We start from the raw sequence: 25,718 nt of genomic DNA on the forward strand, positions 1-25,718 counted from the left end.
AAAAGAGCGTTATTCTTTCCCTGACGACGACTTTTATTTAGTCTTTGTTGAGGACCACCCGACCACACATGTGAACAAAAAGTTTGCCCTGTTACTGCTTTGAACCCATGTGTCTGGCCGCACTCAGGCTGTTGTTGTCTTGATGAAGTTATCTTGTACCAAAATCTGAAACAGAAAGCCTGACTTCTCAGGTTCTGTTCTTTTTGTTATTGTTTGTTTGTTTGTTTGTTTTCCTGTCTGAGTCCCTTCAGTCTCCTTAATGAACTTTAGGATAACCTTGTCAATGTCTACCAAACCATTTGTTGGGATTGTAATAGAGATCATGTTAATATCATCACTATGACAAGATTAAGTTTTCCAGACAAGTGAACAAGGGAAGTATTTCCATTTGTTATGCTCTTCTTTGATTTATTCTACTGCTTTATGGTTTTCCAGAATATAAGTTTTGTGTTTTGATGTTAAATCTACTCCAAGTATTTCATTCATTTGCATATTTTTCCTTTATATTGTAACTTTAAAAAATAAATTTGCAAGTTCTAATAGATTTTTAGTGATCAATTGAATTTTTGGAGGAGGGTTTTGTCAGATATACCCTTTATGGTTGGCTTATTTTTCTTTCAACATTTTGAGCATATAATTATTTTTTTAAAAAAATATTTATTTATTTATTTATTTATTGAGAGAGGCAGATAGAGAATGTGTGCACCAGGGCCTCCAGCCACTGCAATCAAACTCCAGACATGTGGACCACCTTGTGTGCACCTTATGCATCTGGCTTACATGGGACCTGGAGAGTCAAACATGGGTCCTTAGTCTTCACAGGCAAGCCCCTTAACCACTAAGCCATCTCTCCAGTGCCCTCCTCCCCCTCCTTCCCCTCCTCTTCCTCCTCCTCTTCCTCCTCCTCTTCTCTTTCTCCTTCTCCTTCTCCTTCTCCTTCTTCTTTGTTTTTGTTTTTGTTTTTCAAGGTAGGGTCTCACTCTGATCTGGAATTAACTATGTAGCCTCAGGGTGGCCTCAAACTCACAGTGATCCTCCTACCTCTGCCTCCCCAGTGCTGGGATTAAACGCATTCATCAACTCGCCCAGCTCCCTCTTATTTTTTCTTAAATAATGAATTAAGTTTATTGAGGGGAAAAATCACAAATTGTGGGGTTTATTTAAGGGAGAAATTAAAAATTGTGGGATTTAGGAAATATGCTGTCATGTGGAAATATAGCATAGTCTATAAGATTTGTTTAAGAGAAATTGAGGTTTTGGGGAGAAAACACTGGAGTAGAGTTGCAAGCATGTGGACTCAAGAGAAATTGAGGTTTTTATAGAGAAATTAGGGTAAAGCTACAAACATGTAGACTTAAGAGAAACTGAGGCTTTTAAGGAGATATAAGAGGGCTAAAGAGATGGCTTACTGGTTAAGGCACTTACTTGCCTGCAAAGCCAAAGGACCCAGGTTTGATTCTCAGGACCCATGTAAGCCAGATGCACAAGGTGGCACATGCATCTGGAGTTCATTTGCAGTGGCTGGAGGCCCTGACACACCCATTCTTTCTTCTCTGTCTCTCTCTTTCTCAAATAATAAATAAAATAAAAAATTTTAAAGTAATCACGTATGAAGGTGACTTCATATCAGTAAAGAGAAATTAGAGTAAAGCTGAAAATACACGGACGTGGGAGAAACAGAGGCTTTTAAAAATATTTTTAAATTTTTACTTATTTATTTGACAGAGAAGGAGAGAGAGAGAGGGAGGGACAGAGAATGAATGAGAATGGGCACATCAGGGCCTCCAGCCACTGCAAATGTACTCCAGATGCGTGCGCCCCCTTGTGCACCTGGCTAACATGGGTCCTGGGGAATTGAACCTGGGTCCTTTGGCTTTGCAGGCAAGCGCCATAACTTCTAAGCCATCCCTCCAGCCCAAAACAGAGGCTTTTCAAGAAACCACAGTAAAGCTGCTGCGTGTGGAAAGTAGGCTCCAGGAGCTTGTGCAGGGAGACTCGAGAAGAGCACACACATAGTAGATTCAGAAACCAGAGGCAAATTGGTCCTGCCGTCAAAGAGAGAAGTTACCCCAAACCATAAGGCAGAAACATGCAGAAAAGCCATCCAAACTAAGAAACAGTTCTGTGCCAGGCTGGGTGAGGGGAAGCCACACTCACATGTATCCTTGTGGCGTAGTGAAGAGAGGTAGACAGGCCAAGTAGAGAAACTGAGCTGAGCCAGGCAGGCAGAGATGTAGAGTCACCCTCTTCCTTAGTACGGGCAATTTCAATAGCTGTATTTTTATTATTTTTTTATTGGTAACTTCTATACTTACAATAAACCATGATATTTCTCTCCTCTCCTCCACTTCCCCTTCACCACACTGCTCTCCATCATATCCCCTTCCTCTCTCCATTAGTCTCTCTTTTAGTTTGATGTCCTCATCTTTTCCTCCTATTATGAGGGTCTTGTGAAGGTATTGCTAGGCACTGCAAGGTCTTGGATATAGAGGCCAATTTCTGCCTGGACATTTGCACTGTAAGGAGTGGTGCCCATCCTTTGGCTCTTACTTCTTTCCACCACCTCTTTCACAATGGACCCTGAGCCTTTGAGGGTGTGATAGAGATATTTCAGTGCTGGACACTCCTCTGTCCCTTCTTCTTAGCACTGTGTTGCTGTGTGGGTCATCCCAGTGATCATCGCCATCTGAAAAGAGAAGCTTCTCTAACCAGAAGTTGAGAGGAGCATTAATATATGAATATGAACATTAAGTGTAGTGATTTCAGGGCAGTTAAGTGAAAATATTATATACATTTAGCCAGACAAGAGCAGGATTTATACCCCAAAATCTCATGACCTCCCCTGCCATAGGCTTTTGATTGGTTTTCAGTACCAGGCATGTATTACCTCCCACAGAGTGGGCCTTCAGTCCAATTAGACAGCAATTGGTTTCCCTCAGAGCAGACATGCCACTATTGCACTCATTCAGTCATTTGGCCTGTCTGGCCAAACTTGAGGCTTCCAGTGTCCACTGTTTTCCCAGCTGATGATTTCTGTTTCCCATAAGGCTGAATGCAGTGCAGCTTTTCCCAGCTTTCAGTTGGCTGGGATACAGAGAGAAGGTTTTCTGCTTAGCACCAACTTGATTTCTCAGTGACATTGCCACTCAGGCGTGTGAGGTCTTCAGCAGTAGGGTCTTACCATCTGTTTCTCAAGGGAAACCAAGGGCCTTGGCAATGGCCTGTAATGTTTTGGAGGCAACAGGAACCTCCCTGGCCAACAACTCACAGGAAAGCATCCCATCCCTGGCACAGAAAAATTTCTAGTAACAATCTATAGCTGCTGGATATGCCATTCTTCAAAAAAGTAGGTTTTCATATGTCTTATTCAGAATATCTTGAATTTTGGTTGACCCACCCTCTTTTACTCCATCTCTTCCCCTTGCCTTGCTTAGGCCATTCCCTTCCCTGTAATCTGTTCTTCTACTCACATATATACAATACCATCCCCTAAAGTCCTTCCCTCTCCTCCCTCCCTTATACTCTTTTTCTAGCTTACTGGCTTCTGCTACCGATTTTTGGTTCCAGCTCACACACAAGTCCATACATTTGTAGCTAGGATCCACATATGAGAGAGAACACGCGTGACATTTGGCTTTCTGGGCCTAGGTTACCTCACTTAGTATAATCCTTTCCAGGTCCATCCATTTCCCTGCAAATTTCATAATTTCATTTTTCTTTACCGCTGAATAGAACTCCATTGTGTAAAGGTACCACATCTTTATTATCCATTCATCTGTGGGTGGACATCTAGGCTGGTTCCATTTCCTAGCTATTGAGAGTAGTGTGGCACTAAACATGTTGTGCAAATATCTCTAAGGTAGTGAGAAGAGTCATTAGGATATATGTGTAGGAGTGCAGCTGGATCATATGGTAAATCTATTCTTAGCTGTCTCAAGAACCTCCACACTGACTTCCACAGTGGCTGTACCAGATTACATTCCCACCAGCAGTGTAAAAGGGTTCCCCCTTTTCTGCATCCTTGCCAACATTTATTGTCATTTGTTTTCTTGATGGTAGCCATTATGAAAGGAGTGAGATAGAATCTCAAAGTAGTTTTAATTTGCATTTCCCTGACAGCTAAGGATGTAGAACACTTTTTAAGATGTTTATATCCCATCTATATTTCTTACCATAAGAAATCTCTATTTGGTTCCATAGCCCATTTTCTAATTGGGTAGTTTGATTTCTTATTGTTCTGGTGGTTTTTTTGTTTGTTTGTTTGTTTGTTTGTTTGTTTTTAGTTCTTTGTAGATTCTGGATAATATTAATCCTCTGTCAAATGTGTAGCTGGCAAAGATTTTCTCCCATTCTGTAGGTTGTCTCTTTGCTCTATTCACAGTGTCCTTTGCGGTACAAAAACTTTGTGATTTCATGAGATCCCAGTGGTTTTATTTCCACCAACCTTATTTTTGTTGCTCAAAATTGTTTTGGTTATTCAAGATTTTTTGTGCATATGCGTGCTTCCAAATGAATTTTAGTATTGTTTTTTCTATTTCTGTGAAGAATGCCATTGGAATTTTAATGGGGATTGCATTTAATGTATAGATTGCTTTTGGTAAGATTGACATTTTTACAATATTGATTCTTCCAATCCCAGAATATGGGATGCCTTTTCATTTCCTTGTGTCTTCTGCAATTTCTCACTTGAGTGTTTAAAGTTTTCATTGTAGAGATCCTTCACTTCTTTGGTTAAGTTTATTCCAAGATACTTTATTTATTTATTTATTTATTTTTGAGGCAACTGTGAATGGGAGAGATCCCCTGACTTCATCCTCCGCATGTTTTTTGTTAGTATATAGGAAAGTTACATTTATTTTGTATCCTGCTACATTGCTAAAAGTGTTTATTAGCCCTAACAGTTTTCTGGTAGTCTTTAGGGTCCTTTATGTATAGAATCATATTATCTGCAAATAATAATAATTTGGCCTCTTTCTTTCCTATTTGTATCCCTTTTATGAGTGTCTCTTGCTTTATTGCTATAGCTAAGACTTCCAGTACATATTAAATAAAAGTGGGTTCAGCAGACACCCTTGTCTTGTTCCTGAATTTAGTGGAATAGCTTCAAGTTTTTCCCCATTTAGTATTATGTTGGCTGTAGGATTGTCATAAATATCTTCTATTATGTTGAAATATGTTCCTTCTATTCCCAGTTCCTGTAATACTTTTACCATAAAGCAATGTTAGATTTTGTTGAATGGCTTTTCTGCATCTATTGAGATGATCATGTGATTTTTGTCCTTCAGTACATATGTATAGTGTATTACATTTATCCATTTGCGTATGTTGAGCCAACCCTGCATCTCTTGGATAAAACCTACCTGGTCAGGGTGAATAATCTTCCTGATATATTCTTGTGTTCTGTTTGCCAATATTTTGTTCAGAATTTTTGCATCTATGTTCATGAGGGAGATTGGTCCATAATTTTCCTTTTTTGTTCTGTCTTTGTCTGGTTTTGGTATCAGGGTGATGCTGGCTTCATAGAAGGAGTTCGGTAGAATTCCTTCCTTTTCTATTTTATGGAAAGGTTTGAGAAGCAGTGGTGTTAGCTCTTCCATGGAGGTCTGGTAAAATTCACAAGTGAATCCATCTGGGCCTGGACTTTTTTTAGTTGGGAAACTTTTTATAACTACTTGGATCTCCATATTTGTTATAGGTCTATTTAAATGGTTTATCTCATCTTGCTTTGATTTTAGTAGGTCATATGAATCAAGAAAATCATCCATTTCTTTCAGATTTTCAAACTCTGAGGCATATATATTCTTAAAATATGTCCCTAAGATTTTCTGAATTTCTTTGGTATTGTTGCAATGGTGACTTTTTCATCTCTAATTTTATTAATTTTTGTCTCTTCTCTCTTTCTTCTAGTCAGATTTGCTAAAGGTTTATCAATCTTGTTTATCCTTTCAAAGAACCAACTTTTTGTTTCATTAATTCTTTGGTTCCACCTGTATCCCTTTCAGTATCTCCTTAGTTGAGCTCAGCTGTCTTTCCTTCAGATTTTTTAAATTTTTCAGGTAGGGTCTCACTGTAGCCCAGGCTGACCTGGAATTCACTATGTATTTCTCAGGGTGGCCTTGAACTCATGGTAATCTTCCCTCCTACCTCTTTCTCCCCAGTGCTGGGATTAAAGGCATGCAATGCCACACCCAGCTTTCCTTCAGATTTCTTGACTTTGCATGAAGGCTGATGAAGTTGGAAAATCCCCTTGTTTGGTCTCTGCTGCTACCACTCAGCTCCTGGGGGGTGATGCCAAGAGGGTGCAGATCGCACAGATTGGCAGGCCACATCACCTCAGTGGGATTCTGGCCATTTTCCTCCTTTCTGGTGGATCTTGGTCTCCCCTGCTTCTCTGCTGTGTCTAAGAATAACCTATACTACTTGACTTTTCAGAAGAAGAGTGGATTTTGCTGTTTTTTGCTTAAATCCCTCCCTAGGCTAGTTTGGCGTGGCTTCTACGCTGCCATCTTACCCGAAAGTCCCTGTTGTATTTCCTAACTCACTTATTCTTTGTCTACTTCCAATTTGCTATTGAACCTGTTTATTGATTGTTTTGTTTCAGTCATTATTCTTGCTGCCTTTATTGTTTATTTATTTTATTGTTATTGTTTTTATTTTTATTCCTGTGTTGGATTTCTCAATTCATTCGCTTGTTTCTTAAACATGTTTCTTAAATCTGTATATGCATTTGTAATAACCTTATTGAATGCATTGCCTATTATCTGGATGCTAAGTCGGTTTGCTGTTTATCTTTTCCCCTCTGAATATCAATGACACTTTCTCATTTATTTTCATATTTTGTCATTTGTAGTTGAGAATTGAGCACTGTTGTTGCAGTCCTAGATTCTGTTCGGATCCTCCGAGAACTGTTACCGTCATTCTCCTTCACCAGTGTGGGCAGGCTGCAGTGCCCATCCTACGTTCCCATGGGTCCTGGGGATCTGAACTCTGGTCCTCACATTTGCACAGCAAGTACTTTATTGCCTGAGGAGTCTCTCTAGTCCTTTACTGTTATTCTAAAAGACGGATCAATTGTCTTGATAGAAACTGCAAACTGTATTACCTGTAGGTCAATGCTATAGTTTCAGCACCGGTTCCTTTAACTTCCTTTGCCATTTTTTAAACCTGGTCTCCTACTAGTGGCCTCTGCACCTGGGCAGCACAACGATTTGGACACAGTTTACATGTAAATTTTAGAGCTTACAATTTTTTTAAAAAAACTTTTTTAAAACTTTATTTATTTGAGAAACAGAGAGAGATAAAGGCACATAGAGAGAATAAGCATGCCAGGGCTTTCAGCCGCTGTAAACAAACTCAACACATGCACCACCTTGTGCATCTGGCTTACGTGGGTACTGGGGAGTTGAACTTGGGTCCTTTAGCTTTGTAAGCAAGCGCCTTAACCTCTGAGCCATTCCTCCAGTCCTAGAGCTCACTATTTTTGCAGTTTTCTTATTCCTGGGATTTCCCTCTTAAATTTCCATCTGCTCTGCCATGCTCTGCTATGCTCTGTCTCTGCCTTAGTAAGCCACTAATGTTTCAAACTTCGTGCTATCTAAACTTGGCTGTGTGTTATATGATATGTGGCTGGATGATTATATATAGTTGATTAACACTGTCATCATTTGCAATCTTAAGCTTTTTTGCTTTTTTGTTTTTCGAGGTAGGGTCTCACTATAGCTCAGGCTGACCTGGAAGTCATTATGTAGTCTCAGGGAGGCCTCAAACTCATGGTGACCTACCTCTGCCTCCCAAGTGCTTGGGTTAAAGGCATGCACCACCATGCCCTGCTTGTGATCTAAAGCTTTACAAATAACGATGCAAAACATCCTTGAATACATGAGCCATTTCTTTCTTTCTTTTTTTATTATTTTCTTAAATTTTTATTAACATTTTCCATGATTATATAAAAATATCCCATGATAATTCCCTCCCTCCCCCACCACACTTTCCCCTTTGAAATTCCATTCTCCATCATATTATCTCCCCATCTCATTTCTTTCTTATGTGATGTAATATAGGAAAAAGTCTGAACACTCAAATTTGCTAGGTAGAGAGTATACATCTTTGGATTTTTGTTTAATTTTTTTCTCTTTTTCTTTCTTTCTTTCTTTATTTTTTCTTTCTTTTTCAACCTCGGGTCTCACTATAACCCAGGCTGACCTGGAACTCACTAGGTGATCTCAGGGTAGCCTCAACTCACAACAATCATCCTACTTCTGCCTCCTGAGTGCTGGGATTAAAGGCAAATTTTTTTTTTTTAAGTTGGGTAAAATATATCAAAATAGGTTCTATTGTTAACATTGTAAAATATCGTTTTCTGGTGTCTTCTCTTTTCAAGGTCAGTGATCAAATATTCTGGTTAATTGATATTCCCAGAGAAAACATCACAGAAAATACAGGTGAGAGTGACTTGAAGCAACTCTATACATGCGTCTGGATTATCAAATTTAGCATTTAAAACATGTATTAAGCCAGGCATGGTGGAGCACACCTTTAATCCCAGCACTTGGGAGGCAGACGTAGGAGAATCACTGTGAGTTCAAGGCCTGAATTCCAGGTCAACCGGGGCTAGAGTGAGACCCTACATCTAAAAACCAAAATAAATTTAAAAAAATTAAAAATGTGTTTAATTTGACAAATTATACATTTTCCCATGTAAAAGTTTGATGTAGTTGATGAGACATACAAAAAATTGTGATTTCTCTGTAAGTCACATGAAACTGAGTTTCCTACATCTTATCTGGAAAACTTACTACAGGTTGGTTGTTCTGACATATTTAATGTTTATACTAATCTCTTTTTTTTTTTGTTTGTTTGTATGTTTTGGTTTTCGAGGTAGGGTCTCACGCTAGTCCAGGCCTACCTGGAATTCACTATGTAATCTCAGGGTAGCCTTGAACTCACGGCAATCCTCCTACCTCTACCTCCTGAGTGCTGGAATTAAAGGCATGCGCCACCATGCCCAGCTATACTAATCTTTATTTAAAGTAAACTTATTTTCTGGGATAGAGAGATAGCTAGTCTGTTAAAGGTGCTTGCTGACAAAGCCTGACAATCCAGGTTTGAGTCCCCAGTGCCCATGTAAAGCCGAATGCACAAAGAGGCACATGCGTATGGACTTCATTCACAGTGACAGGAAGCCCTAGCATGCTCATTCTCTCTCTCTCTCTTAAATAAATAAACAAAAAAAAATTTAAGGTTTAAAGAAACTTTAATAGATTAAGAGAAGAAGAGGGAATAAAGAGAGCTCCTGAAATGAGGGAGGCAAGAGGCACTAAAAACCAATGGTTGTTTTTTTTTTTTAAACAAAGCAAAATCATGTTCTAGAAGTTGAAAACAGTTTGGGAAATTTAGATGTTAATTTTATTGGAATTGATTTATAGTTAAAATGATGTGGATTATAAAGCATAATATATTGTTTTGTTAGAGAACCTACTCCTAAGTGGCATTTGGTACTGTATCATCATATGTTACTGCATATACCAGCAAGGATGAGGAGAAATGCTGGATTCTGTGAGTTAAGAATATTGAGCTAGGGGACTGAGTTAGTACATCTCCAGGCATGAGGTAGACTCATTCTCACAGGTGAAGGCATGTGGTTTTTTTTTTTTTGTTGTTCATTTTTTATTTATTTATTTGAGAGCGACAGACACAGGGAGAAAGACAGATAGAGGGAGAGAGATAGAATGGGCGTGCCAGGACTTCCAGCTACTGCAAACGAACTCCAGATGCGTGCGCCCCCTTGTGCATCTGGCTAACGTGGGACCTGGGGAACCGAGCCTTGAACCGGGGTCCTTAGGCTTCACAGGCAAGCGCTTAACTGCTAAGCCATCTCTCCAGCCCAAAGGCATGTGGTTTTGATATGGTATGTGCAAGAAATAAACACTGACTTAATTTCAATTAAAGAAAATAAAGAAAATTATTTTAGCCATGGAACCCAAAGACAAACATTGAGTTTTTGGTGTATTATCTATACAGTTATTCAAGTACTGTTGTTGTGAAACTAATTTGTCTCCATTAAATTGCTGTTTCTATTTTTTTGTTTGTTTGTTTGTTTTTTGCTTTTTTTTTTTGTTTTCTAGCCCAGGCTGACCTGGAATTCACTATGGAGTCTCAGGGTGGCCTTGAACTCACAGTGATCCTCCTACCTCTGCCTCCCGAGTGCTGGGATTAAAGGTGTGCGCCACCACGCCCAGCTAAATTGCTGTTTCTTAACTGTCTTTTTAAAATTTTTTTTGTTTATTTTTATTTATTTATTTGAGAGCAACAGACAGAGAGAAAGAGGCAGAGAGAGAGAGAATGGGCACACCAGGGCCACCAGCCACTGCAAACGAACTCCAGATGCATGCGCCCCCTTGTGCATCTGGCTGACGTGGGTCCTGGGGAATCAAGCCTCAAACGAGGGTCCTTAGGCTTCACAGGCAAGCGCTTAACCACTAAGCCACCTCTCCAGCCTTGTAACTGTCTTTTTATAAATATATTAATAGTTTTGATTATTTTGGCTTTATAATAAGTTTAAAAATAACATCAGTCTTTTACCTTTGATTTTTTACAAGGTTGAGTGGGTTACTAGCTCTCTTTTTAGAATCAATTTGGATAGTTCTATAATAATAATCCAGCTTTGGTTTGTTTTTATTTTGTGATATGTGTGTGTGTGTGTGTGTCTGTGTCTGTGTGAGCTAGAGTCTCTTGCCACTGCAAATGAATGCCCATCCATCGTTACATGGAGTGGGTAAGGAACTTAACCCAAGCTAGCAACTTTTGCAAGCAAGTGTCTTTAACAACTGAGACATCTCCCAGCCCCAACTTTTCTCTTTTTTTTTTTTTTTTTTCCGAGGTAGGGTCTCACTCTAGCTCAGGCTCTCCTGGAATTCACTACGGAGTCGCAGGGTGGCCTCGAACTCACGGCGATCCTCCTACCTCTGCCTCCCGAGTGCTGGGATTAAAGGCGTGTGCCACCACGCCCGGCTACTTTTCTCTTTTTGATAGTAGGCAGTCTAACAGATATGCAGACATATCTCACTGCGGTTTTGGATTACATTTCCCTGACAGATACTTATGTGGCTTGGTTTGTCTTTACCTACTGGTTATTTGTCTTCTTTTGAGAAATGTCTAATCAGGTGCTTTCCTCATTTTTAACTGGATAGTTTGCTTTTTTATTATAATACCATCCTTGCATCTCTGGGATGAATCCCACATAATTGTGATTAAAAAAACCTTTTTTTTGAATTTTATTTATTTTTATTTTTAATTTTTTTATTTTTTAATTTTTATTAACATTTTTCATGATTATAAAATATATCCCATGGTAATTCCCCCCCTCCCCACCTCCACACTTTCCCATTTGAAATTCCATTCTCCATCATATTACCTCCCCATTACAGTCATTGTAATTACATATATACAATATCAACCTATTAAGTATCCTCCTCCCTTCCTTTCTCTTCCCTTTATGTCTCCTTTTTAATTTACTGGCCTCTGCTACTAAGTAAAAAAACCTTTTTAATGTACCAGTGATTTCATTTTTTTAGCCCTTTGTGGATTTTTTGTTTGTTTGTTTGTTTTTGTTTTGTTTTTCAAGGTAGGGCTTCACTCTTGCATAGGCTGACCTAGAATTCGCTATGTAGTCTCAAACTCACGACAGTCTTTCTACATCTGCCTCCCTAGTGCTGGGATTAAAGGCATGCACTACACCCAGCTTTGTGGATGATTTTTACAACTGCATCTATCAAGGATATTCACTGACCATTTTTTCTTTATGTTTTGTCTTTGTTAGCTTTTGGTATCAGGGTAATGCTAGACTAATCAAATTTATTTCTTCCCTTAATGTTTAGGAAGAGTTTAAGAAGAAATAGTATTGCTTCTTCCTTAATGTTTAGTAGAATTTACTTACCAGATCATCCAGTCCTACACTTCTTTTTGACAGGTACTTTTAAATAAAGTATACTCCTTCACAAAGTCAACAGATAGAAGGGATAAATTATGATCAAGCTACAACAGATCTGGGAGAGAAATTATGCTCTAAACTACTAATATCTAGATCCATTTCTGTGGTAAAACCATTTCAAAACGGGTGCAAAAACAAAAATTTTTCATGGTTGGTAATGTTCACATAGCTTCATATTTCACAAACATGACATGTAAAACATTACTTCTCTTTTGTTTTCAGATATCGCAACTGTAGAAGAGTGGTTAGTAAGAGTCACTTTACACGAAGGATTAGATATTTATGAGACTGAAGGGACTCTATTGGATGTTGTCCGAGGTAAATGCCAACAGATAAAGTAAAATGGAGTTTGGGTATTCTTTCAACGAACTATGATGCCAACTATGTGCCAGACTCTGTAATGAGTGCCAGGTGGTCATGACCCTTGAAGGGCTCACAGTCTGATGAGGCAGACAATAAATTAAATATATGTAATTTCTTAATCTCCACAAAGGGCTATAGAAATGTGTAGCTATATATTTCATGGTAGCCATCTTGGGGGTCATTTAACAATGGCTGTATAAAGTTAGTTTTTGCATCTTTGATTTGTATTTTTTTTTCAAGGTAGGGTCTCATTCTAGCCCAGGCTGACCTGGAATTCACTATGAAGTCTCAGGGTGGCCTGGAACTCACGGCGATCCTCCTATCTCTGCCGCCCGAGTGCTGGGGTTAAAGATGTGCGCCACCATGCCTGGCTGATTTGTATTTTTTATGAAAGAGAGAGAGAGAGAGAGAATTGGCATGCCACGGCCTTCAGTCACTGCAGTCAAACTCCAAACATGTGAACCACCTTGTATGGCTTACATGGGATCTAGGGAGTCACTTAAGTTCTTAGGCAAGCACCTTAACCACTAAGCCATCGCTCCAGCACTGATTTGCATTTTAGTTAGATATCGTTCACTTTGTGTCATTTCCTTTATTTATATTTAATTATTGTGTGTGGGGGAGAGACAGCATGGGGGGTGCATATGTCACCATGTGTGTATAAAGGTCAGCGAACAACTTTAAGGTGTCTGTGCTCCACTGTCTTTGACGTAGTCTCTTACCGTCTGCAAAAGAACGTCAGACTGACCGCCTGTGAGCTGCAGAGCCTCCCAGCCCCGCTTCTCATTGCCTTAGGCGCAGTGTATCACGGCAGCGCACACCACTTTGCATTCAGCTTTCTGTGGGCACTTGAAAATTGAACCTGGGTCAGCAGGCTTTGCAATCAAGTGCCTTTAACTGCTGAGCCATCTCCCCAGCCCCCATCACAGTATTTTAAAAAATATTTGTTGTATTTGTTTGTATTTGTTTGTAAGGTGGGGGTGGAGAGAATGGGCACGCCAGGGCCGCTTGCCACTGCAAATGATCTCCAGATGCATGCGCTGCTTCTTGTATCTGGCTTTACTTGGGTAGTGGGGAATCAAACTAAGGTCATCAGGCTTTGCAGGAAAGCACCTTAACCACTGAGCCATCTCTCTAGTCCACTGTTTCTTTTTAATTTATTGGATTTTTAAAGTTTTTTTTTATTTTTTAATGATTTTTTTAAATTATTGTTTATTTTTATTTTTTTATTTGAGAGAGACAGAGAGAGAAAGACGCGAATAGAGAGGGAGAATGGGCATGCCAGGGTCTCCAGCCACTGCTATCTTTTTATATTAAAAAAATCATTAGGGTTGGAGAGATGGCTTAGCAGTTAAGCACTTGCCTATGAAGCCCAAGGACCCAGGTTTGAGGCTCGATTCTCTAGGAACCACATTAGCCAGATGTACAAGGTGGCACATGCATCTGGAGTTCATTTGCAGTGGCTGCAGGCCCTGGCGTACCCATTCTCTCTATATATATATATCCACCTCTTTCTCTCTCTGTCACTCTCAAATAAATAAATAAAGATTAACAAAAAAATTCAAAAAAAAAAAAAAAGATAGCATACTAGCTGGGCGTGGTGGCGCAGGTAGGAGGCTGAGGTAGGAGATTCACCATGAGTTCAAAGCCACTCTGAGCCTACATAGTCAGCCTGGACTAGAGTGAGATCCTAACTCAAAAAAAAAAAAAAAATTTAAAAAGAAGCCAGGTGTGGTGGCACATGCCTCTAATCCCAGTACTTGGGAGGCTGAGGTAGGAGGATCACTGTGAGTTCAAGGCCAGTCTGAGACTACATAGTGAATTCCAGGTCTAGAGTGAAACCCTACCTCAACAAAACAAACAAAAAAAATTTTTAAGGAGAAAAGGTTTCACACATAGACCCCTCCCTTTCTCCCCCACCCCAATTCTGTTGAAGGTCTTTGGTAGGGTTATTGGTATTTATTGTGGGTACTACAAGCAAGACACCTTGTTCAATTTTAGTAATAATGATTGAGAGTTTGGTTTTTTTCTTTGTTTTTTGAGACAAAGTCTCACTATGTCTCAGGCTGTCCTGGGAACTCACCATCCTTCTGCCTCAGGCTTCCAAGTGCTCTGTGCCATCATACCTGCAGAACTGTTGGTTTCTTTAATTTTTTTTAATTTTTTTTATTTATTTATTTGAGAGCTACAGAGAGAGAGAGAAAGAGGGAGATAGAGAAAATGGGGGCACCAGGGCCTCCAGCCACTGCAAACGAAAGTGCGCCCCCTTGTGCATCTGGCTAATGTGGGTCCTGGGGAACCGAGCCTCGAACCAGGGTTCTTAGTCTTCACAGGCAAGCGCTTAACCGCTAAGCCATCTCTCCAGCCCAAACTGTTGGTTTCTATTAATTCAAAATCAGTTGTTGGGCCAGGCACAGTGGGACACATTTAATGACAGCACTTTGGAGGCAGAGGTAGGAGGATCACCATGAGTTCAAGGCCACACTGAGGATACAAAGTGAATTCCAGGTCAGCCTGGGCTAGAGTGAGACTACCTCAAAACAAAACAAAACAAAACAAAAAGTTGTTGGGCTGGAAAGATTGCTTAATGGTTAAAGGTACTTGCTTGCAAAGCCTAATGGCCCAGGTTCAAATTCTGATAACCCACATACCAGATGCTCAGAGTGGTGCACCCATCTGAAGTTCATTTGCAATAGCAAGAGGCCCTGGTGCGTCCATACTCTGTCTCTCTCTTTCTCTGTCCCCCCCCCCTCTTTCTACTTGCAAGTAAATAATTAATAAAATATTTTATAGGCTGGGTGTGGTGGAACACGACTTTAATCCCAGCACTCAGGAAACAGCGGTAGGAGGATCACCATGACTTTGAGGCCACCCTGAGACTACTAGTAAATTCCAGGTCAGCCTGAGCCAGAGCGAGACCCTACCTCAAAAAAAAAAAAAAAACCCTAGTTATTTTAAGCTCATGAACACTGGGTGGCATGAGTAATTAGGCTTCTCTTTATCAATTGTCTGATAGAATATTAGTAATCCAATTTTTTATCATTTATGTCACCAGAGCATAAGTTTTATAAAAATATTCTCAGTCATAGATCTTGTAATTCTTTACCTTCTTATTTTTATTATTTTAGTCCCACATTGATATGATGCTATGTAAATCGCAGAATCAAAACAAATAAACATTGCATTTTATGGAAAGAAACACTCAGGAAGCCCTATAAGAAGTAATTGTTTCTCATGAGATACCACCATACATACTGTAAATAAAATCTGTCTCTGAAGATAAGGCCGAGAAAGTGCAGTTTTAGAAAATCTTCCCCCATAATTCTGACAGTGAGGCTTGAGAACCACCCTAGAGGGATACTGGCTGCAAATGTACCCAAGAGGCATGTACAAACTATTTAATTCAGTATTATTTATAATAAAATCTGAAGACAACCTAAGTGTCCATAAAAGGGGAAAACCAAACACATACCAGCGTATTACATTAAAATGAAGGAAACAAGACACACAAATGCCAGTGAGAATTGAACTCAAAAATGTTGTGTGAAAAATCAAGTTTCAATGTAGAACAGAATTTCTACAATTCAGAAAATACATAGAGCAATGGTTGACACTCTTCACATCCACACATATAATAGTAAAATATAGAAACAGAGCATACAGAAATGTACAGCAATTTCATACGTTTGGAGACAGCTTGGGAACACAACAATGAAGGGAATAGAGATGGCTTCAGTTGTATCTGTCTTGTTCTGTTTCTTTAACCAAAATTAAAATATCCAGAATAAGTATGTAACTCAGTAGTGGGGTGCTGATCTAGCATGTGGGAGGCTCTGGACTGGATCCCCAGCACCACAAAATCTAAGGCAAAATATTTAATGCAAAAATGTCAAAATAAGCCCAGACCAGCCAAGAGAGCAGCCAGCGCAGCTGCATCCTGTGCGCTCTTCCACCCACCTGCCGCCCTCTGTCCCCGTTCCTCCTCCTCCTCCACCAGCCAGCTGTGCACCCCCCCATCCTTCCAGCCTACCCTAAAGTTCCACCCGTGGCCTCCTGCCCTTCCTCTTACTGCCCACTCCCCGCTTCCCCTCAGTGGCTTCACACCTGCAGTGTTTGGTTTTCACCCCCAACCAGTAACCAGAGACTTGACCACTCCGTGTCCAGCTCCGCGTAACTCTGCTCACCATGGACACCGGAGTGCTTGAAGGTGGGTTAAACTCGCCATCGGGCTACTTCTGCATGGGAAGCAAGTTGGCAGCAACATTGGAAAGAAAGGAGAATCAAAGATGTGTGAACAGAGCAATGCCCGCATCCACATCTCAGAAGGGAATTATCACTTGGCTGAACCCACTAAGGCCATCTTCAAAGCCATTGCTATAATCCCTGATCAACTGGAAAAGGACATTAGCAGCTCTATGACTAACAGCATAGTTGCCGGTAGACCCCCACTTACCTGAAGGCTGCTGGTCCCTGCCAGGCAGTGTGGCTCTCCCATGGGAAGAGGTTGCAAGATCAAGGAAATAAGAGAGTACATCGAGGTGGCAGGGAGGGAGTATGAGCCCTCACTCACCTGAGCAGACCATCCATCCCTACTGCTGGCATTCCTCAATCCCTCTAGCTAATGTTGGAATTTCACCCCACCCCAAGGACACGACCATCCCTGTCCTGCCCAAGTGCGCAAGTTCTCCAGTCGTCTCTGCAGGTGGTCAGATCTATACCATTCAAACACAGCATGCCATTCCACAGACAGATTTGACCAAGCTGCCCCAGTTGCCAATGCAGCAGCCTCACTTTCCCATGACACAAGGCAACACCGGATCCAGTGACGTTGCAGCCAGCTCTGCAGAGGTGAAAGGCTATTGGGCAGGTTTGGATGCATCTGTTCAGACTACTTCTCAACTCACCATTCCAAGTGATTTGATTGACTATATAATCAGGCATTGGGGCACCAAAATCAATGAGATCCATCAGATATCTGGGACTCAGATCAGAACTGCAAACCCTGTGGAAGGGTCTACTGATAGGCAGGTTACCATCACTGGATCTGCTGCAAGCATTAGCCTGGCCCAATATCTAATCGATGCCAGGCTTTCCTTGGACACAGGTGGTAAGGGGAGCAGCTAGAACAGTGCAGATTCACCCATATACCCTTTCTGCTATTCCTCATCACCACCAGCATCCATCTGTGTAGTTTCTGAACAGTCAGCAATTCTAGATTTTAAATAGTTTGTAGGGCTGAAGAGATGGCTTAGCAGTTCAGGCACCTGCCTGCAAAGCCAAAGGACCCAGGTTCAATTCCCCAGGACCCACATAAGCCAGATGCACAAGGTGGTGCGTGCATCTGGATTTTGTTTGCAGTGCCTAAAGGCTCTGGCATGCCTATTCTCTTTCTCTCTATCTGCCTTTCTCTCTCTTTCTCTCTCTCAAATAAATGAATAAATATTTAAATAGTTTGCAAATTTTCAGTTTCTACACACTATATCATGAACTCATGAGTTTTTAACTTAAAATGTTTTAGTTTCTTTCTCTGTTCAGTTGTTATGTTGAGATCCATATTTAGTTATATAAGCTTCTACCCCTGCCCTCTTTTTTGGTTTCTGTCTCTTTTTTTTTTTTTTTTTTTTTTGTCATGAAAATGTAAGAATGGGCTATTAATACATTTCAGTTTGGTTAAGTAATGTCAGGAATTTTTCAAAAAAATTAAGATGGACTGGAGCTTTTTCTTTGTGAATAGAAACTGGATGGCACAGAGATTATATGATTTTTATTTCTGTTGTTTTACTGTTATTTTTATACCTTTTAACCCTAACCAGACCCTTACTGGATTTGAATAGAAGAATTTATTCTAATTAAGATTTTTTTTAAGTCAAAATATGGTGGGAGAGATGACTTAACACTTAAGGCATTGCCAGCAAAGCCAAAGGACCCAGGTTCAATTTCCCAGTACCCATGTAAGCCAGATACACAAGGTGGTACATGTGTCTAGAGTTTGTTTGCAGTGGCTGGAGACCCTGACACACCCATCCTCTCTCTCTCTCTCTCTCTCTCTCTCTCTCTCTCTCTCTCTCTCTCTCTCTCTCTTTCTTTCTCTCTTTCCCCCTCATTCTCTCTCAAATAAATAAATAAATATTTTTAAAGTCAGAATATCATAACTTCTTATGTTTTATGTGGTCTAAATTTTGTTTTGTTTTGTTTTGCTTTTTTGAGGCAGTGTCTCATTTTATCCTAGGCTAACCTGGAACTCACTCTATAGACCCAGTCTGGCCTTGAACTCACAATAATCCTCTTACCTCTGCCTCTTGAGTACTGGAATTAAAGGCATGTGCCACCATGCCAGGCTCATTTTCTGCTTCTTTTAAGGCTTAAAATATAGTATCTGCTTCATCTTGAGGAAGAGTCTTCTCATTCTTTTGTTTTATTTTGTTTTTCAAGGTAGGGTCTCACTCTAGCTCAGGCTAACCTGGAATTCGCTATGTAGTCTCAGGGTGGCCTCGAATTCATGGCGATCCTCCTACCTCTGCCTCCTGAGTGCTGGAATTAAAGGCGTGCGCCACCACGCCCGGCTTCTTCTCATTCTTATGGGGTTCACCACTGAATTCCCAGGCTAGCTAGTCCACCAGCTTCCAGGGAGTTCTGTCTTCACCTCCCATCTCACTCTGCACCCTGGAATGCAGAAGCCACAACAGCTTCTAGCTTTGAGGTGGGGGTCTGGGGATCCAAACTTAGGCTCTCCTGTGCTTGAATGGAAAGTATTTTATCTACTGAGCCATCTGCCCAGCCCTCAAATGGAAATTCAATTTCTTGTTTATAACTATATTTTTATTTATTTCTTTATTTAGAGAGCATGGCCATCCCAGGGACCTCTAGCCACTGCCAATGAACTCCAGATACATGCACTACCTTGTGCATCTGGTTTTATGTGTATACTGGGGAATCGAACCTGGGTCCTTTGGCTTTGCAGACAAGGACCTTAACCACCGAGCCATCTCTCCAGTCCCTAATTTCTTTTTCAAATGTGCAAAAAGTGGGGGAAATCACATAAGGTCTTTGAAGTTGTAGTATTTTATTGAGAGTTTGGGGAAATAGCTAATATAGAAGGTAAAAACTAAAGAACTGGGCTGGAGAGATGGCTTAGTGGTTAAGTGCTTGCCTGTGAAGCCTAAGGACCCTGGTTCGAGGCTTGATTCCCCAGGACCCACATTAGCCAGATGCACAAGGAGGCACACATCTGGAGTTTGTTTGCAGTGGCTAAAGGCCATGGTGCACCCATTCTCTATCTGCCTCTTTCTCTGTCTGTCACTCTCAAATAAATAAAAATAAACAAATTTTTAAAAAACTAAAGAACCGATTTTTAAGTATTTGTTCTTAAAAGTCGTTTTGTTTTTTGTTTGTTTGTTTGGGGGGGTTGGTTTGGTTTGGTTTTTCAAGGTAGCGTCTCATTCTAGCTCAGGCTGACCTGGAATTCACTATGGAGTCTCAGGGTGGCCTCGAACTCATGGCAATCCTCCTACCTTTGCCTCCTGAGGGCTGGGATTAAGGGCATGCTCCACCACACTTGGCTCTCCTTTACTTTTATTTTTTTAAAGATTCGTTTTTATTTATTTATAAGAGACAGAAAAGGAGAGAGAGAAAGTGAGAATGGGCATGCCAGGGCCTCTAGCCACTGCAAATGAACTCCAGATGCATGTGCCACCATGTGCATCTGGCTTACGTGGGACCTTGAGAATCAAACCTGGGTCCATAGGCTTTGCAGGCATGTGCCTTACCTGCTAAGCCATCTCTCAGCCCTCTCCTTTATTTTTTAAAGTCAGACACAGGATTCTTCCACATTGCTCTGGCTTACTTTTGAATTTTCTTTCTCATTTTTTTTTCAGAAGAAAAATTTTTTTTCCTCAAATTTCTGGTTTAGATTTTTTTCCTGATTTTTTTCAGAAGGGTTCCCCCCCACACCAGGAAAAAAAATCCTCTTGTTTCCTAATGTAATGAAAAATTGATGTCAACTGTAGCCTGCTCTGTACATAAACAGTAACCATTCCAGAACCCACATAAGCCAGATGCACAAGGTGGATACTGGAGTTCATTTGCAGTGGCAAGAGACCCTGGCACATTCATTCTCTCTAAATAAAAGTTTAAAAATACTTTATTTATTTATTTGAGAGAGAGAGAGAGAAAGGGAGAGAATGGGTAGGCCAGAGCCTCTGGCCACAGTAAACAAACTCCAGATGCATGCATCACCTTGTGCATCTGGCTTTACATGGGTACTGGGGAATTAAACCTGGGTCCTTTGGCTTTGCTAGCAAGTGTCTTAACCACTAAGCCATCTCTGCAGCCGCTGGGGTGGGTTATTTCACATAGTCCCTCTAAAACCTTTAAAGGAAAATAACAATGTTTCTGTTGCAAGAATATTGCCATAGGATTGGAGAACTAGCTTAGCAGTTAAGGTGCTTGCCTGCAATGCCAAAGGACCTTGGTTCAATTCCCCAGCGCCCACATAAGCCAGATGTTCAAGGTGGTACATGTGTCTGGAGTTCCTTTGCAGCTGCTGGAGGCCCTGGCATGCCCATTCTCTCTCTATCTGTCTCTGTCTCCCTACTTCTTTCTCTCTCACACACACACACAAATAAATGAATAAAAATAAAAACTTTTATTTTTAAAAGAATGTTGCCATAATTTAAATGTCTGCACTTGACTCCCCCAGAACCGATTATCCAGTGGAATCTTGGGGAAAGCATGATTGACACAGAGCTCCATGATCTTTATCCACATGTGGTGGATCTCAAGGTGACGAAGTGCCCCTGCTCCAATGATGTAGCTTTGATGGGCTTCGTTTTAAATTCGACATACAATGGTAAGTTCACAGCTCTGTTGAATATTGGCAGTAACCGACATTCTACACTTGTTAAAGGGGATGTTTAACAGGCAAGCACACACTGTAAGCAGAGTCGAGCAGAAATGTCTCTGTAAATACCTACAAAGTTATTCTTTGACACTCCATATTGTCTACTTGCAAGGGTGTTATGCTAAAGAAAGTGTTCCCTAGTGACTTTTTAATTTGTCACACTAATGGTAGCATATGCCTGGAACCCCAGCTACTTGAGAGTAGGAGGCAGGATGATCTCGAGTTCAAGTCCAACCCCTGGGCTACATGGTGAAACCCTAGTTGAGTAAAATCAGTCAGTAGGTATCTCTGTGGATTTAACTTATCCTCTACATTGTTATTTCTGAGACACCACAGTAGCTTATTTATCATGTGTTTTTTCCATTGTTGCTATAATATCTAATAGCATTTGAAAGGAAAATAGCTGTTTTTCTCTACACTTATGACATCTATAGATTTCCCATACCAGGCAATTCTCCAGTTCTTTGCAGACACTGAGTGGAAGAACTATTAATATAATTCAACTCTGGTCATACCTGGGATTAGAATCAAGCTCAACAGGTTAAAAAGGTTCAGTCCATCAAGACCCCCCTCCCCCACCTTTAGATGCTAGTTCCAAATCCCAGGTTGCCACGTGTGCTCATAACTAACACATTTAAGAATTCTCTAGAACACCTCACTGAATTCAATTACTTTTTAAAAATTTTTGGGCTGGAGAGATGGCTTAGCGGTTAAGCGCTTGCCTGTGAAGCCTAAGGACCCCAGTTCGAGGCTCGGTTCCCCAGGTCCCACGTTAGCCAGATGCACAAGGGGACGCACGCGTCTGGAGTTCGTTTGCAGAGTCTGGAAGCCCTGGCACACCCATTCTCTCTCTCTCCCTCTATCTGTCTTTCTCTCTGTGTGTCTGTTGCTCTCAAATAAAAAAAAAAAAAATTATGTGTTCATTTTATTTATTTATTTAAGAGAGAGAGAGAGAGAAAATGAGCAAGCCAGGGACTCTAGCCACTGCAAACGAACTACAGATGCATGTGCCACCACGTGCATCTGGCTTAAGTGGATCCTGGAGAGTTGCACGAGGAGCCTTTGGTTTTGCAGGCAAATGCTTTAACTGCTAAGCCATCTCTTCAGCCCTCAATTATGTTTATCAAGTTCATTGTAATGAACATTGCCAAGGATGCCAAAGGACAGCCAGAGAGGTACTGAAGGTGAGACCCAGTAGGGTCCCAAGCCCAGGAAGTTCTGTGCCTAGTTCGCTACCCTCCCTAGACATGGATATGTTTGTCAATGAAATGTTCCAGAGCGTGTGCTTCCAAGATGTCTGTGGAGGTGCTATCTCATAGACATGATGGATCATTAACTCAGTCTCTAGCCCCTAGCCCCTTCCTGGAGCATGGCTGTATGTTTCAAACTTCAAAGTAGATGTTTGTTTTATGATGACCAGCTGCCATCCTAAAGCTATTGGGAGCCCAACAAAAGTCACTTCATTAGAACAAAAGACAGGTGGGCATGGAAGCTTACCCATCATCGCAGTATTAGAGGGGGAGAGGTACAAGAATTGCCATGAATTTGGAGCCAGTCTGCACTACACAGCATGACCCTCTCAAGGGAGAAAGAGGGTGGGGGGTGGCTCAGCAATGAAGCCACTTGCCTCTGAAGCCTAAGGACCCAGGTTTGATTTCCTAGTATTCACAAAGCCAGATGCACAAAGTGGTGCATGTGTCTGGAGTCATTTTCAGAAGCTTGTGGCCTTGGCATGCCCATTCTCTCTCTCTTCCTCCCAATTTCTCTTTCTCATATAAAATAATTTTTTAGAAAAGGAGAAAGAAGCCGGGCGTGGTGGCACACACCTTTAATCCCAGCACTCGGGAGGCAGAGGTAGGAGGATCACCATGAGTTCAAGGCCACCCTGAGACTACATAGTGAATTCCAGGTCAGCCTTGGCTAGAGTGAGACCCTACCTTGAAAAACCAATAAAGAAAGAAAGAGAGAAAGAGCCAGATGTGGTGGCTCATGCCTTTAATCCCAGTACTTGGGAGGCAGAGGTAGGAGGATTACAGTGAATCCAAGACTACCCTGAGACTACATCATGAATTCCAGGTCAGCCTGGGCTAGAGTGAAACCCTACCTTGAAAAAACAAAAGTTAAAATTAAAAAGAAACAGGAAACAGTCCTGTCACCCAGGAAATTCCAAGGGGTTTTGGTGCTTTGTACCAGGATCCAGAGATAGATAAAGATTAAATATCTATCTTACTATCCCATGTGATATCCCTCTGCCATTATACATTTCAGTTACTAATTTCTTCTAATTGCTTTTTTCTAGTTCATTAATGGCTTCTATGTACTCAATTACAGTGGATATAAAGGAAAACATTCCCTAATTTGATCCACATTTCTTTCCTCTCTATCCCAAATCCTTTCATTTAGAATTGTGTTCTCTTAGCTGGGTGGGGTGGCTCAAAACTCTAATCATGTGTGCATCCACTCTCAAAATCATAAAGAAGCATATATATAATTTTTTTTGACAGAGAAAGAGAGAGAATGGGTGCACCAGGGCCTCCAGCCACTGCAAACAAACTCCAGATGTGTGCGCCCCCTTGTGCATCTGGCTAACGTGGGTCCTGGAGAATCAAACCAGGGTCCTTTGGCTTTGCAGGCAAATGCCTTAACTGCTGAGCTGTCCCTCCAGCCCAATAAATAAATATATAAGTAAATAAAAACTATCATCCCAACACTTGGAGGTTGAGGAGTAGGGTCATTATGAGTTTAAGGGCAACATGGGCTACATAGCTAGCCTAGATTAAAATGAGACCCTGATTTAAGAAAGGAACAAAAGGGGCTGGAGAGATGGCGTGGCAATTAAGGCACTTGCCTATGAAGACTAAGGACTCAGGTTCAATTCCCCAGTACCTATATAAGCTAGATGCACAAGGTGGCGCATGTGTCTGGAGTTCATTTGAGGTGGGTGGGGACCCTGGCACACCCATTCTCTCCCCCCCCCACCCTCAGATAAGTAAATGAATAAATTTAAAAAGAACAGAAATAAAGGGGATGGGGAGATGTCTCAGTGGTTAAAGGCACTTGCTTGCAAATCCCACCTTCCCACATTCAATTTCCCAGCTCCTTCCTACATAAAGCCATTTTCACAAAGTGGCATTTGGAGTTTGATTACAGTATCAAGAGGCCCGGGCACACACATATTTCGCCCCCCCCCCCTTCTTTCTTGTTCTCAAATAAATAAATAAAAATTTTTAAAAGGAAGGAATACAAAAGAAAGAGAGGGAGAGGACAGGGATGAAAAGACAAGAAAAGAAGAGGAGAAAAAAATAGAAGAAATTGTGTTCTATCACCAACAAACTTCCTTCTCATGGTCCCTAACTTTCTTGCTATGAGTAGTACACTGGACCCTCCAGACCACAGCCTTCACCTGTCAGCCAGGTGACATAGCTCAAAGCCAGGGGTGAGGTTGCTGTCCTTACTCCTTAGGGCTGTGACTTAATGACTACTTGTATCTTCTTAAAAACTTCCAGCACCTTTGAACTCAGACTTTACTTCCCTATAACTCACAGTCAATCACTGGTGAATTTAGTTTCTGGGTCTCTGCCTCCCTCTCCATCTTGATTGTTACCACTATTGGTGATTTCACTCTTCACAAGGACAACTCATGTCCAACCAGTTTCAAGTCCTCTACGTGACCTCCTCACCTCCAGTAATGTGACCACCTCTAATACTATGCTGTCTCCACTGTAAGTGGCTCTTGCCACCTGCGCTTGTGCCTCCTGTTGGTTCTCTCTACTCCGGTTCTCACGCGCCAACATTTCTTTAGTCTCAATGACACCAAGCCATTGCCCCCACCACTTTTTTCACTACCCAACATCTCTATTTTCCTCTACTCTTCTCTCACCATGAGTTCATACTCCAGCCTTATGCTTCCTTGCTCTTCTCTTTCTTCCTTGCTCAACCTCACCTCTCATTAAGAACACCCATGCTCAGGCACTGGGGAAAAAAAACAATGTTAACTTAAAAATATTTGCTTGCTAGTCTCCTTTAAAATTCTACTGGCTGGTCTCAAATTCAGATGCCCCAGGCCAAAAACTCAAAAGCCACGCCACACACAACCACACTTACGAATTCCAGGTGTAATTAGCACTTTGTATATCTTCACATTGGGATTTTAAATCCATCACCACACCTTAGGGCAAGACCCTAAGATCTGCCCAGTGACATCTCCTCCAGCCAGGTGGCTGGGAATCCAAGAAGTTTTAATAAACTTTTGAATCTATTGGGGGGGGGGACATTTATTTGAACTACCACAAAGGGGTACGGAAACAAGCCCAAGCTGTTAGGATTTGCAAGCAAGAGACTTTAACCACCGAGCTATCTTTCCAACCCCACCCCATCCACCTCTTTTTAAAAAAATTATTATTTATTTATTTATTTAATAAAGGGAGGCAGATAGAAATCGAGAGAATGGGCATGTCTAGCCACTAC

At 41.1% G+C, this 25,718-nt stretch overlaps 1 protein-coding gene and 1 pseudogene across 1 annotated transcript in view; both read left to right on the top strand.

Annotated features, from left to right (window-relative positions):
* Positions 1-25,718, top strand: part of Catsperb (cation channel sperm associated auxiliary subunit beta) — a 129,820-nt gene that overhangs the window by 17,143 nt on the left and 86,959 nt on the right. The window contains exons 4-6 of the mRNA XM_045155587.1: positions 8,381-8,441; positions 12,212-12,307; positions 21,051-21,200. Of these exons, the coding sequence (XP_045011522.1) occupies positions 8,381-8,441; positions 12,212-12,307; positions 21,051-21,200 (307 nt within the window). The remainder of the gene's footprint in view (positions 1-8,380; positions 8,442-12,211; positions 12,308-21,050; positions 21,201-25,718) is intronic.
* LOC101614437 lies at positions 16,538-17,476 on the top strand (annotated as a pseudogene).

Source organism: Jaculus jaculus, chromosome 7 (assembly GCF_020740685.1).
Source record: "Jaculus jaculus isolate mJacJac1 chromosome 7, mJacJac1.mat.Y.cur, whole genome shotgun sequence".
Taxonomy (NCBI): domain Eukaryota; kingdom Metazoa; phylum Chordata; class Mammalia; order Rodentia; family Dipodidae; genus Jaculus; species Jaculus jaculus.